Source organism: Mixophyes fleayi, chromosome 2, assembly GCF_038048845.1.
Source record: "Mixophyes fleayi isolate aMixFle1 chromosome 2, aMixFle1.hap1, whole genome shotgun sequence".
NCBI classification, from domain to species: Eukaryota; Metazoa; Chordata; class Amphibia; order Anura; family Limnodynastidae; genus Mixophyes; species Mixophyes fleayi.
Window position 1 is genome coordinate 89521360 of NC_134403.1, and position 18514 is coordinate 89539873.

The 18514-nt window shown below is 37.7% G+C and overlaps 1 protein-coding gene across 5 annotated transcripts in view; it reads right to left on the minus strand.

Annotated features, from left to right (window-relative positions):
• Positions 1–18514, minus strand: part of SPATS2 (spermatogenesis associated serine rich 2) — a 73309-nt gene that overhangs the window by 11597 nt on the left and 43198 nt on the right. For 3 of the 5 annotated variants that reach the window (XM_075199617.1, XM_075199616.1, XM_075199618.1), the window contains exons 3-7: positions 7846–7925; positions 4084–4192; positions 3388–3437; positions 1616–1874; positions 944–1144 (exon numbers count right to left, since the gene is read on the minus strand). In XM_075199617.1, the coding sequence (XP_075055718.1) occupies positions 944–1144; positions 1616–1874; positions 3388–3437; positions 4084–4192; positions 7846–7925 (699 nt within the window). The other 2 variants (XM_075199615.1, XM_075199619.1) reach the window with 2 other exon arrangements.

An 18514-nucleotide genomic window follows, 5' to 3' on the forward strand; every position in this document is an offset into this window, starting at 1 on the left:
GAAGTGACAAAGTACTTGTGGACCAGCTATCTGAAAGCTTAGAAAAGTGCAAACAGATGACAAAGGGGAAGTCTCAGTGTTCATATTTGCTTATAATTATTATTGTTTATTTATAGGGTGCCACATGAGGTCTGAAGCACTGTACAGAGGGAAAACAACAAGACAGTACATCACAGTAAACAAATAACACTACAACTCCCAACACAGCTACTGACTAGCAAGGGATATATTCAGCACAGGCTAAATCCTGTGCCCATTCGTGTGGATGCAACAAACAGGTTTAGAGCCACAGAAAGAGGTGCAAACACAATGGAGGAGAGGAGTCAATGGGCAGAGAGCAGAAGGGGGAGATGCACAGTGTAGCAGGTGAGGAAAAGTTATAGGTAATGAGAACAGGAGGGAAGAGGGTCCTGCTACTAGAGCTTACAAGTTAAAGGGAAAGAGGCAGACACATGGGGGTGAGACAATGTAAATGGACAAGAAGCAAGAGTGGAAGAGATGGAGGATGAAAGGGTGAGGTATACCTACATGACGAAATGGAGGACTGGTAGGCTTTTCTAAATTGGTGGGTTTTCAATGACTGGTTAAAGCTATACAGGCTAGGGGATAGTCTGATAGAATGAGTGAGATAGTTCCAGTGGTGGGGGGCAGCACGGGAGAAATTTTGGATAAGGGAGTGAGGTGTGGTTACCAGAGTGGAGGAAAGGCGACTGGCCGACTGATTATAGGTCACCATTCATATGTATATTGCCTTGCGGCTTTAGTATCACCCCTTTGCCATTCCAGGCCTTTTTATCATCTTTTATTCAGAAACGTTCATTTTGGATTCTTAAGACCAAAACCATTATTTCAGCCTCTGCCTAAAACCAATGTCTGCCTTCCATTGTTACCAGTTACTGTCCGCCCCCTAATCCCACTAAATTAATATGTCATTATCTCTTACCAAGCTTTTTAGATCCTGAGGATGAGTGAGTATCCTCTGCTACAGATGAAGCCAGTGACTGAGAGCTTGATACACTCCCAGATCGGACTTTGTTTGAGTGCCTATGGTCAGATGGAACAGACTTGTGGTGGGAATTCTGAGGAAGGTGAGAAGCTGTCAGTTTCAGCTCCAGATCCGGACGGCCATTATGAAGCAACAGGGCTGTGGAATGAAGACAAGAGGTTTTGTACACACTAGTAATGTTGGTTAGAAGTATTTAAAGAACAGACTTTATGCGATCACTGTTCCTGAAATCCAAGGAGAAATTAACTGAAGATATTGCATATTTAAACTTGTCTATTTCATGACCTTGCTTGCATTCTCCTTAATTAGACAAATGACAAAACTTAGCTAGTATTGCAGAAATGTACATAACACTATTTGTTTAGGTATAAATGTTCACCATCTTTTCTTGTACATGGCCCTTATGTAAACAGTACAACACAAGCATAACCTTGTCATATTATCCCCTTTGAAGTTTTTTTTTATTCAAAATTGTGAATGGCCAGTCTTTTTGCCAATGTTAAGTAAAAAAAACAAAAACAAAACAAAAAAAAAAAAACAGATTCATCCACTTAAAACAATGCAGGTTGTACTTCTCAGCGTTGGCACGTAATTACATTTCCCTCTCACCTGGAGGATCTGACACATCAGGTGTAGATGGCTCAGAGTCTTCCAACTCCCTAGCATCTAAAGAAAGAGTATCCAAGCCCTCACTGAGGGAATCCGCTGACTCCGTGTCATGAGTAGAACCATTGATGTGATAGCCATTGAGTCCACCTTTCTCAGAGGAAGCTACGCTTTGTTCCCCCTCAGGTGCTATTTTCCCAGTATCCACTGCATTGGTCTGAGCAGCCGCTTCTGCTTTAGGCTTAGTCTTCTTCTTTTTGTTCTAAGGATGGACAAAGCAGAAATTGGAACAAGGCTCATGCTAAGAAATAGATATAATATACTGTCAAAGTAAAAAAATAAAATAAAAACCGAGTTTCATAAATGCAAACATGCAGACTAACAGCAGGTTGAACCCTATAAGAACACAGACGAAAAAGCTCATGTAAACTATTTAACAATACAGAGAAGCACTAGAAAACATCAACATATTGCCATAAAGATCACCTAGTGAACATGTATTACGTTTAGACACAGGTTCAATGGTATCTTCCCGACAACCAGTCTAAGAAAAGTGCCAGTAGACTTGTGCAAAACATTTAAACATCAGTACATACAACATAACTTTGTACATATGAAAAGCAAAATAAATCACTTATTACTTTAGACAAGCTCACTTGCACAGCATTCCAATAAATAAGTGTGAAACACATGTATGACCATTACTAAAGCCGCAGGAACACTTTAGTTACAGATTCCTATAAAGTGGGTGCATTTAGAAGTGGATATAGTAGTGACAGGAAGGCTTGTGTCTAGTATACTAAAGCAGAAAGAAACGATAATAATTCTAATTGTCTTAATATACCAAGGAAATAAAGACATAAGATCAATCAATAGGATTATAGAAAATGGCTGTGCAGTGTTATTCAAACATTATTGTCCATACTGCCCCATATTAGATGAAACTGCACAATCCCAACATATACAGACATTTTATAAATAAAAATGGTAAGGATATTAATAAGCACTGCTCTGTGAAGACGATGACACAAATAAGTTGATAACGTTCAAAAGATAGGTATAGACTTATTTTTTAATATCTGTTAATGTTTTTACATATATACAAATATTCTTTAAGCACTTTTTGTCTTTGTCTTTTAAATACTGTATGTGTAGCATCACCATTCTGTGATTGGTTCTATATGATTTTGAGATGTAATTTAACTTATATTCCGGTAGTGCAGTTAATTGGTGAATAACTACCAGGTGATTTCACAGTGGTATGGTGGGAGAGGATAGAACATGTATTATGCTTCACTTGTTTTGTATGTCCCAGAGAGAGGGTTCAAAGACATCCAAAATGTCTGAATAAAAAGACTATTTTCAATGTTATGCTGGAGAGTGACAATCATATCAGTAATGCAGTGCAAGGTCCACTGGAACAAAGCAAGTATATCATCTTATGCTGAGCCCTTCACAAACATTGTGCAAAGCATAACAAGTAATAGACTATTTCATGCACAATCATGGTAAACAGGATGATACTTGAGGCAAATCAATAAATATATCTAACTTTATTAGCTACCTGCATGGAAATGGAGGACTATTAAAAGCAAACTAAAGAAAAACTTCCAAGATAACCAATATATACTTAAAAACAAGTACATATAGCCCTTTCTAGAATACAGGGATACCCAAACATGTTATTCGACTTACCATGTGAACGAATGGCTGCCTCCACTGTGTATAAACCACGGTTATGCTTTAAAGAGGTATATACAAAAAGTGTTGTTTACCTTTTTCTTGCCCAGCACAGTCCACTCTTTCAGTACTTCCACTGCGTTACCTGTGGGGAAAAACATACAGAACGGAACAATGGAAATATGTAGCGATATATAGACAGCATGGAAAACAAACTACTTCTATTTATGTTGTTAGGTTTTTCCAGTACTATAGGATATGATATACGAGTCAAACAAACTGAATGCATTTTAAATTATATATGTTTTTTAGAGTGGATACATTGATTGAGGAAATTGTTTTATTCCCAGTGACAATATTAAGAACATGTGTGGAACTCTACTTTGACCATTGCAGATATAAATGAAATACAAATAGTAGGGAATAACCACTAGTGGGGGCTTTGAAGGAAGGAGTCCCCCATAAACTACATAGATAGGGCAGGTAAGGTAAATAATGGGGACTTATGAAGTGGACTTATCACGCCATTGACTTTAAAAGGATATGAGAATATACTTACAGAACATGATCCTAATTCTGTGAAAGTAACCTTCTGGATATGTTGCAATGTACCTCATTCAACGCAAGGCAAGTAAACGCACTACATTTATAACTGTATATTACTTTAATACTGCAGTAAGATCAAATTATGTAATCTACTATTTAAAGGAGGAAGCAGGGGTTGATCTTCTAACAGCAACTTGTTTTCATAAAACATGTGTTATCCCCAGCAACAAATTCATCTCACTGACCTTCCATGAAGGCTTGCACTGTCCTGTCCACGCAGTTATCAAAGTGTTGGAGCACCAAGATGATCTCATTGTTACTCTTGTTGGGGACAATGGCACGTACTGCATTGATCTAGAACAAAAATGTGAAACAACATTAGAGACCAGTACTGGAAGGCAGTAGTTCATTGCAAAAAAAATGATGTGTTCATTGTCATATAAAGGAAAAGTTATTACTCACTACAGAAATGTAGGATTTCAATTTTATCTGACTATGGAGTGAATAGAAAACAATGAGGCTTTCTATATATGCTAGGACAAAAATAACCTTGTGGAGCCTAAATAAGAACTGAAAATCACAGACTTCTGAGACACTAATTACTAAAATTATTAGATTTGGTAGCAGAGTGGCACAATGTTATGATGCAAATAAAAGTGGAGAGTCTTGCTACAAATGAAAATGTACTGTTGGTTGGGAGACCGGTATTGCTGCAGTTGTCTTCAATCAGATCAGTTATGAAAAAGCCACAGATGTGGCAGTCACATTTGCAGATTTGGTTGTCCAAGACGGTTCCATTTTTTTAATATAAAAAATTAATATTTCATTAACAGTCAATTATAATCTAAACATTTCCAATATAATCAAATGAATTGACATGCAATTGGGAGGCACATACAGGGCCATTCACAACCAATTCCTTATACAACAGCATAAATGGGCACCAAAATCTAGCCTTGTGTGTGACACAATCAGAAACCAATATTTTATGTATTGCAAGGTTATACTAATTGTTACTAGACAATCTCAATGGATTTCAGCCAACACCAAAATACATACATCAGGAGGATCTGAGTATCTTACAAAGTTTCTTTAAATGCAGTTGAATTAATATTTACTAATCAAGAACAGCAGCGATTTGACATTATGGTCCTATTAGAACAGTCTCTCCTGCAAACACAGTGGAGATGGGTCAGCTGAGAAGTTTGATCTGGGTCAGATGGTGCGAGTGGGACCTATAGTACCTGGTTATTCAAAACACCACATTTAAAGTAAAAGTTGTGGTAGGTGTACCCACATTAAAGGGAACACAAGGCTTGATGCTGTGAAGGAGGCCTGCGGACCTGCAAGAGTGACCTGTCACAAGTCATCTCTCCCCATGTTACATAATTGCTTTTAGGGGAGAGCTTTTCTTACGTGCAAAAATAAAAGCCAAACCTTGGTTTAAAGCACTTAACTGCATCAATCCTTGCATAGGTGCACATATAGCTTATCCCTCTGCTCGCGAGAACTACCCAATTAGATTTTAGGGAAAAATTACCTGGTATTGCTATAACTGTGTAAAAGACCACAGGAAGAAACATGAAATATGCATTACTTGTGCCCATTTTGTCTTTTATAATGTACTTAAAATAAAAAGATGAATTCCCACATTTTACGAAAAGAAAGTTCTACTTATCCCTCCCCAAAAAACAGTGCACAATTAATTTAATTTTGGTACACAATAAAAGGTTAGAAAGATATAAGAGATATATAATTTTGTTCACATTCAGTAATCAACGATAATTACACAATATAGTTAAAGTTAAGTTGCTGTCCATCGACAAGCATGCACCTAGTTACAAAGCAAAACCCTCCTAGACACTGAACTACTGTTATCCAGCACAAACCGCCATACAAATCATCCTTTTAATTGTCAGAACAGAAAGTTATACAAACATGCCTTAATATACAGTACATAATATGCAATACCACAAAAAGTTACATTAGTTATTAATCAATAAGTGTTCATGTTAATTCATACAAGTTCAGAATGTTCACTGCTATACTTCTTTCTTCATTGAGACATGTATAATAGTGATAGCATCCCTTCAAGTATTTTGTAATTTTACAGTTACTGGGTGGAGGGAGGATGTCTGCTCAACCAGTTGCCCACAAAATGCAGCCAACAAGGTTCTTTTGGAAGCACCAGACTCACGGAACCCTATAATGATTCTATTGCATGCAGTATTTATAAGAGTCGCTAAAGGAAAGACTTTAAAATATGAAAAAAAGTTAATTTAATCCCCCCTGTACTTTTTTTCACACATCCTCACAACAGGCTTGTATTTACTTTTAAGCCATGACCACTGACCAAGGACTTACACAGATCATTTTAATAAGTACATTGAGATTATTTACCATGAGGAATGCAAATCAGGAAGAAGGCACCTCAGGTATGAGGTAAGAAATATCACAGAGGGGGGGGGACTGTAAACGCACCATTCTGGCATCTCCACAGAAGATTGCCAACGCTTCCATGAGTACTATTTCGAATTATTCAAACTTGGTGCGGACGTTCATTCAGATAATCAGCATGACAGATCTCCCCTGAGGAACTCACTCAGGCTATTAAAATTCTAAAAACACAGGAGGTCCTAATGTTGTTGGATTTCAATAAATCAATATTAAGAGGGAATAAATTGAATGAGGCCGCCAATAGGGCAGCCATTTGCGAAAATACTGTCCACCAGGTTGGCTCTAGTCATAGCATCATTTGTTTACTCAGGTTAGGTCGGTTTTGTTCCAGTCCACCAGACATCAGATGATATCAGAAAAGCTATAGACCCTGGGGTAAATGTATCAATATGCGGGTTCTTCAACACCCGCGTGTTCAGCCTCTTCCGCGATTAAATTTCAAGCGGCGCTGCATTGTAAAGGGAAGTTAACCCTTAAATTTAATCGCGGAAGAGGCTGAACACGTGGGTGTTGAAGAACCCGCATATTGATACATTTACCCCCCGATCTCTAACCTCTGAACTGGTGATGGGCCTGGAGTCAGAAGGCCTTTGACAAGTTTGCATGGTATTTTAAGTGTCATACCTTACTTTTAAGTGTCATACCTTACTTCCAATAAGCCTTGCTGGTCCATTATTCTGTGGTGTTTCAGCCCTCTACTACAAACCCTCAGCATTGGTGCTCTATACTTAATTGGTTCCCACGTGACGTATTTCAAAATAAAAAAACGGGACAAGTCGGGGATGCCTCCATTTTCCCTGCTAATGGAGCCGTGTGCCATCAAGAAAAGCAAAAATCAAAATATTGACAGACTGAGAAGTTCAAAAATGGAGGTGCAGTAAAACAAGGACATTTAAACAATTTCCAAAATCTATAACTTTAAAGAAGTTGGACATTCTAGAAGTGTACATTTAAATAACATTTTTAGATTAGTAAAGTTATTCCTACAATCCACCCACTTTTCACTGAACTCACTACACCACCAACAGTAAACAATTCCAATATGATGCAGCAGTGTCACAAACGCTACTCCCCCGATGGGTAACTAATGAAATCTGATATGTACAAAAACCCACATCCCATAAACATATCCTTAACTGAAATATCTTTCATTCTGATATTCCTAAAATGTAGAGAGTTTAAGAACAATAAACTGGGTAATGCCATGCTTGCGATTTATATTGTGCGATTTGTATCTATTGTGCCTTTTGAGGAATAACAGGGATCTTTTGCTACGGACTATGTCCTTAGCAATGACATCATAAGATGCAGTCTGTCACAATGATTCGATTTGGTGAGGTAAGGGACAAGTAGCATGAGTGCATAACTCCCAACACTGAGAATCCTGAAAGCAGGACAAACTCCACCCACTTTCTCATTAAGCCCCACCTATTTTGTGGCCACAACTTGGGACATTCCGCCAAAATAAGGACAGTTGGGAGGAGAGTAAACTTAACATGCGTTATTGTTACAGGAGCCAAAATCCACCGGCATAAATGCATCATACCAACCTTTTCTTTCATATTCTCGTAGGAGCCTCCTTGAGCCATCACAGTGTTAGACTGAACATCAAAGACAAAGCCTATAGGATCTGTGAGGAGGAAATGGTAAATTTTTTTAATGTATTTATACAGATATGACAAATGTATAATATGTACGAGACATATGCAGTCGTTTATTTTTGTTTTGGAATGAGAAATAAATAAAATGTTAGAAATTAGCAAATGCCTGTAGCCCACAGGCCAAAGTTTTTAGATCTTCTACTGCTAAAGCTTGGTGTGTTCGTTCATACAACACAGCTCCTCCTCAAGGGTTAGTTGATCCACCAGCAGCTTAGATGACGTAGAAACTGCTGCATGCGTGGCCAGACTATAGCACAACCTGGAAAAACTGGACAGTTCTGTATTCCATTAACCACCTACATTCCCCTTCTCCAAGTTACAAAGCACATTCATGTCTTGCTCAGAGAGGATCTTCTTATTACAACCAATAGCCAACATCTCACATATTTTGGTTACGCATAGTGAAGCATTTTAACTGTAAAGAGCATTCACTGTGTACACAAAGTAAAACGGCAGCTGGTGCAGCCACTTATTATATGTAAAGAAGCAGAGAAAGGCAATAGGAGATTGTTGCCCAAACAGCTGCAACTCTATGGCTCTCACATATTTATCATGTTGTGTGAAGCACTGCAGAAGAACTACACTGCTGAATGTTGTATAGTTATAGAACAACAAAACACCAACCCCTTACCCCCAGAAAATAAGACAGACTATACTAGTGCTTATGGACTACTTTTTAAAAAGAGATATAACAATTTAAAAAAATCATATTAAACATACAGTTGAAAAGTATACACTAAATAAGTGGATCATCTATACATAGTTAATGAAGTCTAACATGCCCTATCACTCCTCTGCAGCAGGCTGCTATGTTAGGCAGGAGCTGCTCTGCCAACATGACATACAGAAAATGACTGACAGTTTGGCAGACTTGGTTTTCAGAAATGCACTGTGGGAATTGGAGGATTCATACACAGACTCAGGACCAGTATTTTACCTTCATGCTGCATATACAAACATTTCAATTTGGGGTTCTTTAATATTTGTTATGTAAGCAAAAACATTTTGGCTCTGGTGCAGAGTTTTTCATGGTTCATTTTTCCAAATAAAAGTATTTCCTTGTTAGGTCATTATTGACCTATCTACTCTGCATGCCTCTTTTATAAACATATTGGACTTGCACACAGTGATTCTAAAGCAAATGGAGATAAGAAATATTAATTCATTATTTTTTTTTTATCATTGATAGCAGGTCTGAAAAACATACAATTTGTCGGCAGATAAGAACAAATTGGTCCATCTAGTCTGCCCATTTTTTAACCTATGGTAACCTCAAAACATATTTAATTATTTGTAAGGTTATCTTTATGTCTATCCCAAGTATGCTTAAATTGCTCTACTGTATTAGCCTCTACCACCTCTGATGGGAGGCTATTCCACTTATCCACTAACCTTTCTGTGAAGTAGTTTGTTCTCAAATTTCCTGTGAACCTACTTCCCTCCAGTCTCAGCGCATGTCCTTGTGTTCTAATAGCACCCTATATTCAATCAACTACATTTCTTTCTCAAATGGGGAAAAGGAACATCAAAAATTTGACAGTGGTGGTGGTCTGCTTGTGCATATGCATCTGTTTTATAGCACAGTTATGTTAAACATGGACAAACGTGGCCAGGACATGATTTTTAGTTTATACTACAGTATGTTCATTCCTGCTCTAAGAGCAATGAAAAGGAAGTAATTGTAATGTAAACACCTATGTTTTTATTTGTACGGCATAGTTGCCATAGTTAGATTTGACGTAGCACAAATGCCCCAGGGTTATGTCTCCTGTCACTGGTGTCATCTACACTGTCACATCTACCACAAACCTGACATTCTGAACAAGAACGCGCTTTAGTTACAATGTGTGCACGCAACAATACATTTTAGGTGTATAATAAATCATATCATACACAGACGGGAAGAGAAGTATGAAGGAAAACTGGAATGCAGGTGGGCAACTTGTCAAAATCATTCTTGCAAATATAAGTGCAAAGTCTTAAAAACAAAAATACAAAACATGACTTATCTGAAACAAGAGGGGTGAGAAAGAAATTGGAAAAAACTAGCATTGATTCAAAGTAATTTAGAGGAGGGTTGGAGTCCGAACATGCCAATTATAGCTGCTCATATTTACTATTACAAAACTGCATGAAGAAAGAGTCCAAAGAGAAAATTTGCATGGGGTTAATATTCACACAATTGGCTAGCCACTGAACACTATAGACCTAGGCTGCAATCCAGTTAAATGCTTGCACACATAATACGTGGCCGGTGTAGCTGGAAGGAAAGGCAGTTGTAGAAAGACCTCTGAGGAAAGAATATTGGTAAAGTGGAATTAAAGATAACTAGATGATATTGTAGAGGGAGGTTTCTAACATTAAGCAGATATTACCTGAAACGCACAGCACAGCTCTGGAATGTCCAGTATCTGCAACATGTCTACATTTATAGGACACTGCTAGAGGCAGTGTACAGTAATCTTAAAGACCAGGAAATTGCATAATTCTAACAAAAACAAAAGTCTATACAACAAAATATATGCAGCTGTCTGTGCACCTGCAAACCTCGTAACTCTCTAATTCAATCATCTAGCATTACATGATTACTACATGGCTAAACAAGCGATGGAAAAGCAGAAAAAGACCCTAGACAGTCACACACATACAGTTTTATATAGGTTTGTATTTTTTTTTACATTCACCCTCCCTCTACCAGTGAGTTATTAAAAATGTTACTGAAAAAATGGCAGTCATTAATTACAGTACAACTACAGAATGACAGACTCCAGGCACCCCAGTACATGCTGCTGCTACTTACTTACCACTGAACAGTGTCTGACGATCTGCCTGGTGAAATTATGAAATCACAGCAGTTTGCTGGGTGACAAGGTACAGTACAGAAAAAGTGAACAAGTGAACGGTACCTTCTGCGTGCACTGTGCTGTAATGGAACGTGTCACACATTTTTACAGGCTGATGCTTTTTCAACCACGCCTCCTCTCCTGTCAAAAGTTCTCCTTCCTACCATCACACTGGTCACAGTCAGAAGATAATCCGCACCCAAAGTAAGCACAACTATCCCTCATCATAAACGCATAGCATGCTTGCTGACGTCAATTCAGCTGGGAGGAGGCGTGGCGTGACTTATAAAACACTGGACTTGGAAACGCAGGTTCAACTCCAGCTGCAAAACCTTGTATTTTAGAAGTAATCTTATATTCTGTGCTCAGAGGTTCGCAGCACAACTGCAGTAAACAAAATGAACAAACTATTTTCATTGCAAAGATCAGCCAACATTTATAATGATATAACAGTTACAGGATGTTCAATTTACAACTCGCTTATGTATTAAGAAAACATTTGATGAATGTGAATGTCTAAAAAGTATCAAATCAGTTGTCGACAAAAAAATAAAAAATAATACTAAAAGAAATATCCATCACACATTGCCCGGTGGCACCTTGCCTTTGGATGAATGAATGCTCTGAGAATCTTGAAGTAGGTGATCCCAAACACAATTTAATGCACACAGCAAGTGCCCATCTGTCACATTTGTGCACCATGTGAGCCATAACTATGAACAATTCTTCTCACATAGGGGTACATCTATCAATGTTCGCATAAAGTGAAAAATAGTTTTTAATCCTTATCGCATTGATAAGGATTGAACCATTTCTCAAATTTATGAAGAACCCAACACAGAAACAGCAGTTCCGATAAACTGCTGTTTCTGTGATAAAAAACAAAAAAACAAAACATACTTACCCCGCCTCTTCAGAATGCGCTGTCTCCGGATCTCCTCCTTGTCCTCTTTCTTTTCTTACTGCAACAGCGCATGTGCAGTTTGAAGAGCTGCACATGCGCACAAACATCTCCGCTCTGTCTCTGCAACTGGTGAGTGACAGAGAGGGATCATGTGATCCCTCCACACATGCGCTGTCCAGCTCTGCTCTTCGGAGCAGAGCTCACAGCACTGAAATTTTTTAATTATGTTAATGTATGCCAGCTTCAGCTTGTTAGATTGCGTGAGGGAATAGTCACATTACTATTGAATGGTGACTGCTCCCAAAAACAAAGCAGAATGCAAAGCAGCAGATATCCACGATATCTGCTGCGATGCACCGTTCTTAAATATGCGGGACACACAAAGGGCCGTGGATTTTACGGTAAGTGCACGATATGTGTACCATCACTAGTTGTTAAATATGACCCATAGACCTACAAATCTGGGATTTTTTTATGCAATATCAAACTGAACAATAAATTTAACCTAATATTTTTTCTTTTAAGCAATGTCAGTGGGAAAGACCCTAACTTGGCATAAACAGAAATGACACAGCATATGAAATGCAACTGTCTGAGACATGGTGGTCGACAAAAACTTGTATGCGAGTGTCCTTCACTGACCCCAATGTGCCTGCTCCATTTACTTTTGTTTACCACATGTGAACAGTGTCAGCAATACGTGCAAAAAATGCCCAAACCCAGGTATGGATCATTAGAGCCAATGGGTTCCATTCTAATACAAATGAATATGCCATTACTACCGCTAGAAAAATGCTAGTGAAAGCATGTACATTAAACCAATAGATATGAGGCTCTATTATATGAGCATTTATGTCATCGATGCTTCTTGCAGTTATGGGCAGCACTGTGATTAATACTGCTGCATCACAGCACTGGGGCCACGGGTTCAAATACAGCAAGGGTACCATGTGTGGAATTTGAATGCTCTCCTCCTGTTCACATGGGTTTCCGCTAGGTGCTCTGGTTTCCTAGCACACTAGTGTGTGCACACAGGTGCCTTCATATGGTAAAGAATACAGATTGTGAGCTCCTGGGACAGGATGTGAATAATAAAATATTCTCTGTAAAATGCTACATAATGTGTAGGCTATAATTTAATAAATATATATATATATATATATATATATATATATATATATATACACACACACATATACACACACACATACATACATACACATATATATATGTGTGTATGTGTATATATATAATATATATGTGTATGTATGTGTGTGTATATAATATATATATATATATATATATATATATATATATATATATATATATAGAGAGAGAGATATTGCTTATAACATTCTACCATATTGTGACAAATTGTAGGTGACAGGTCAACTTTAATGCTGTATTTACACAAACAGCGGAGGCAGCCATTTTGAGGGCTAAATATTGTTGAGAATGTGTTCAGTAGAAGTCAGGCCTTGTGAGTATTAGTCAGGCTGTACCTTAGTGAGGCCACTGCTTCTCAGCAAATTGATAGACTGCACATTGGCCTTTCCTACAAAAATGAATTCCTCAAAAAGCATAGGTCCATTTTCACACCAATGTGGAACTCCTTCCTTTGTAAGAGGTTGTACATCTTCAGATAACTAATTTATTGGCTTATACATTTCCTCCTGCAATTATCTTAAATATATTGCTTGATCTTTCTGAATTCCTCGTGCTGTGTGTTAATACCAGGCATGGTTACTTCTTATAATGTTAGTAAAGGTGTGTTGTTCCCAGTGTATTTAGAAGCAGTTATCACATGCATCTGTTTCCTCTTAGCCAAGATCTGCAAACTCCTGAAATAATCGGTGCTGCTGTGAGAATTCCGATAAGTGGATTCACAAGTTGTTCTATTCCTGTCCATTCCAAAACGACTACACACAAAAAGATGAAAATATATAAATATATATATATATATATATTTATTTTTTAAAGTGCTCTAACCAAACTCAAAAATGCACCTGAAAAGCTGAAAGAGGGCACATACAAGCCTATAACTTAAGCCATCTGTTTTTTTGGGGTTTTTCCCCAACCATCTGTGTTCCTTATCAAACCCTCAACACTATCAATATACTTTTTCAACTACAATGCAATAAACTGTCTTTATAATAGTAACGAACAGAGTCCACTTAAAATAATAAAACATACATACAATAATGCAGCAAAGCCTCAGATATCTTCGAGGAGGGTCGGAGGAAAAGACAAATGTATTTGCAATGACCTGAACTGAAACAAAACCGGCAGCAAGTTTTGGTTCAGGTCAAAACTAATGAGTAAACAGAACCAGTTTTTCTGCTGGGCTGTCTTTCTGCAGCAGGTCACAATGCCCACAGGATGACTTGGCATAGAAGTACTGGATTCACAAAATAATGCATCATTGAATACACAGCAAAGTTTGCTTCACAATACAACTTTGATAACAACAAAAAAAATATTCACTGAACTAAAATAAAAGCAAACGCTAAAAACGTAGAAAACACACCAGAACACCTCAATCAAAACTACTTATTAGAGAATCATGTAATACATACTGTGCACAAGGAAATAGACCTTGTAAAAAAGAAGTGAAAACACCCTAGATAGAAATTTGAATATTCAGGAGACCCTATTTTTAGTATGCAAAACAAGATTTTGCTAATCTAGAGACTAAAAATTTACAAGCAGAAATCACTGCATAAAAAGTTACAGAAACAAAGAATTATGTACTTAACTGCATAATGTAAAATTACATAAGATAATTCTGAATGTTTTATATGTAAGGCAACATTAGTGATATCCTGAGTTTTTAAAAGAACGCTAAAGGTAACATACAATATATATCTTCCCCTTCACTCCTCCTGTATCTGAAGAGTGCACTGCGACTATAAAGACTGGTGGACCACGTCCATCTATAGCTGAAAAGAGAGCTTTCTGGACAACCTTTACAACAAGTTTATTGCAAATATCTTCTGAAAAGGACCATAAAAAAACAAAAAAAAACCACAAAGAATATTAGTCTCAGAGGAATCACATCCTAGTCACTGGTGTAATGCAGGATACAAATGTTAGAGTATACATAAACCATAGCAGATTACGGAAAGGTAAATTTGTTGTCAGCTTTGAATAATGAAGGTTGTTCACGCAATATACAGAGAGTAGATGAAAACACTTGTGTAAAGTAGGGACACCAAGCATGTGGACAGCAAGGGCTTCCTGGTGTGGCTCATGGTTAAATTAAGCAAATATCCCAGCATGGTCAGGTAATATAAATGAATCCTGGACCGTCATGATTGCCTACAACAAGGAGAGCATGGCTGCAAGAGAAGACTAGTGACTTTGAAAGAGATGTGATAGTTGGGGCGCTGCGAAAAAAATCCATCAATGGCAAAAAGCAATAAAAAGTGCTGCATGACTCTTGTACAACTCATGCAGTTGTATATCGACAGCACTATTAAATGACTATTATATTGCCATTTATTTTTTAGCAACTACCAGTATATACAACAGGCTTTTACATCACGTTTGTTTTCATACAAGTATTTCAGTAGAAACATTGCATGGATAACATGAAAATGGCAGATTTTATAGTGAATATTTTAAATTTGATTTTGGTGTGTTACAACCACACAAACTGTTCACTGGAAACCTAAATGGCTTAGTTTAGAGTCCACAAACTGGACTCCAAAATTGCCTCTGTTACATCACAGGTAGGTCACCCTGACCTATCTGACATAAAAAAAACAATTTACAGGCTACGTGATCAATCAAATCAGCAAGTGTGGAATTTTTAAAGAAGTACACAATTGTTTTAGTTATAAGGTATTATTTTCTTTAAAATGTTTGTTTTCGAACAATGCTAAGAATAGTAAAACAAATCAATAATTAATTCTGCCTGTTTCATTTACAGAAAAGATATTACATGTGTAGCTATCACCGGTCTGTTTCTGAACCCCAGGAAAATGTAACAAGATAGGAAAGGAGAATGCTATTATTGTGTTATCTTTTTAAAAATAATAAACCGGTATGAATCACGATCATTCAACATCATGTTACGTGAACAATAGCTTCATTGCAAAACAAGTTGGGAGAAATAGGCATAATGGATACAAACTGTTATAATAAACTTCAGCAACACTAAAAGGATACAATAATCCAATGAGGGGCAGTGTAAAATAACTGCGCGGCCCTCCAGCCATCAGAGAGAACGCACAGATGTCACACGGCATACCAAGAGGAGGGAGTGCTCACCCTGCACTGGGGGGCTGCTTGTTGCCCATTGGTGCCATAATTCTTAAAATATGGCTTTGCAGACATAGCAAAAAGCCAAGATAACGATACATCATTTGAAGAGGGTCAGGAGCTTCCCAACTGCATGGCAATTGGGAATTTATTTTTCACAATAGGAGTGGGGGGATGGTAAGGGGGATTGGTGACCAGGTTACAGTGCTAATGAAAGTCTCAAGTGTTGCCCAAAGTGGTCTACAGCCAGTTCATCCGAAATAAATGGAACATTTTAGCCTTGAATAAAACCACTGATGGAGGGGAATCCATGATTGGATGATTACCTTATAAGCTGCATTACTGATGGCTAACCAGAGCCTCTTCCCTCCCCTAGTTATTCTTTGCCACAGTGGGAAGACTGTGGATTGCCCAAATCTTTAAATCTTTTACCTATCACTAAAGTGTTCTGCTCAAGGTGTATCCCCATATGCAGTAGTCTAAGGCAGTTGTAACGTGACTGCATTTAAGATGACAGTGGGAATTTGAGAGGCCAGTCAGGAAGTGTCTATGAGCGGCAAAAATACCTTGAGAAAAATGTAATTTTATGTACTGGCTAGAAACACCTTGGACCTAACAGAGTGCACATAACAAAATTTTTATAGAGTGTGATGGAAAATAGTCTAACCATTACGCTATCCCCATACGTATGGTGACAAGGTCTACCTGTTCCTGTAAGTAGTGGTAGTGGGTTGCTTTGTATTTACTGGGAGAAAAGGGGATTATGCTAGTCAAGATCTAGGAATATTCTAATTCCACTGATGCAGCACGGTGACTAAGTGGTTAGCACTTCTGCCTCACAGCACTGGGGTCATGAGTTCGATTCCCGACCATGGCCTTATCTGTGTGGAGTTTGTATGTTCTCCCCGTGTCCCTCCGGGTGCTCCGGTTTCCTCCCACACTCCAAAAACATACTGGTAGGTTAATTGGCTGCTATCAAATTGACCCTAGTCTCTATCTCTCTGTGTCTATATTAGGGAATTTAGACTGTAAGCCCCAATGGGGCAGGGACTGATGTGAATGAGTTCTCTGTACAGCTCTATGGAATTTGTGGCGCTATATAAATAACTGGTGATGATGAGGAAGGGATTGTAGCAAAACCCCATTGAATTAGGGTGTATAGTCCTATTTATAGCCTGGACAAAAAAAAAAAATGTTTCCTTGTTGTTATATCTATGAGGCAATAGGGAAAGATAGGCTGTCATGCAATATCTTTTACATTTTTTTTTAAAGATAAAACATTTATTCTGAAACATCCAGCACAAGATATTTTTGCTAGAAAGCTTGAGAACGTTTAGAATTTCTGCATAAATTGGACCTCAAGTGTTCAGATCTTAATCTAAAAAGATAAAAAATAAAAAATTAGAGCCCAATAAATCAAAGAACAAACAAAGGATAAATGTCTTCATTCATTTTTTGATCAAAATGTACCAACATTAAAATTTGTTTGTCAGAAAAACCTCAATCTTTTCTGCACCGCTATATATATATATGGTCATATGGATTTAAAGGAGGCACAGTAGTCTGGAGTCATTCTTGTGAATTTCCTCCAAATACTCTGGTTTCTTCCCACAATTCACAAAATACACTACTAAGTTAAATGTGCATGCTCACGATAGAAAACTATGTTGTACGCTCAACTGGGGCAGAAACTGAGGTAAATGAAGATATTCTATGATTATATTATTAAGTAAGTCTATCACTTACAACCCCTTCATAAAAGCACAAGAGAAAACTGCATACTAATAAAAGTAATTGCAAAACAAACATCAAGTTTGTTTTGGGAACCGGATATTCACACAGATCATAGAAAGTGAAGCGTGTCCTAGTTTGTCATATCTAAGTCCTGTAATCTTTACAAAGAAGCCAGTGTGCACTGTCATTCCATTTCTACAGAGATCGTCAACAGATCTGTATCACACATAAAACAAAAATACAAATAGAAACTAACCTCCCACATTCAACAGCAGTCTGTAATATCAGGATACTGGAAGCAAAGTAAACCACCTCCCATTACTTTAATCAAAAACTGTTCATAGCATTTCACATGTATGGAGGGAAGATGATAGGAGAAGAAGAAAAAAAAAAAAAAGGTACTTACCATCTACATGACTAGCCAGATTTATTTACTTGTGTACTACCGCCACTGTTTATAGCCTCACACGACTGTTATTTAAATTTTCAAAAAAATAACCCACCCTGCTTCTTTGTTTATATATCGCTTTTCTACAATGTGTACTTTGAAAACAGCTAAAAAGACAAAACACGTTGCTGTAACTGTTCCCTGGGCACTTTTTGCAGTGACACTTGCTACCCCTAGGCATACCTAGGTGCTTGCCTAGGCCACCAATGTTTAGGGGCGCATAACACACTGAATGAGTGACATACCCAAGAGCATCCACATACCCGCAGAAATCTCAAGTCAAATTAGCTTTCTACATCTCTCCATGAGTTCTCTGATCAATTTCCACATTATCCTGTCCTTATCTGGCAGTCCCAAATATTAAAT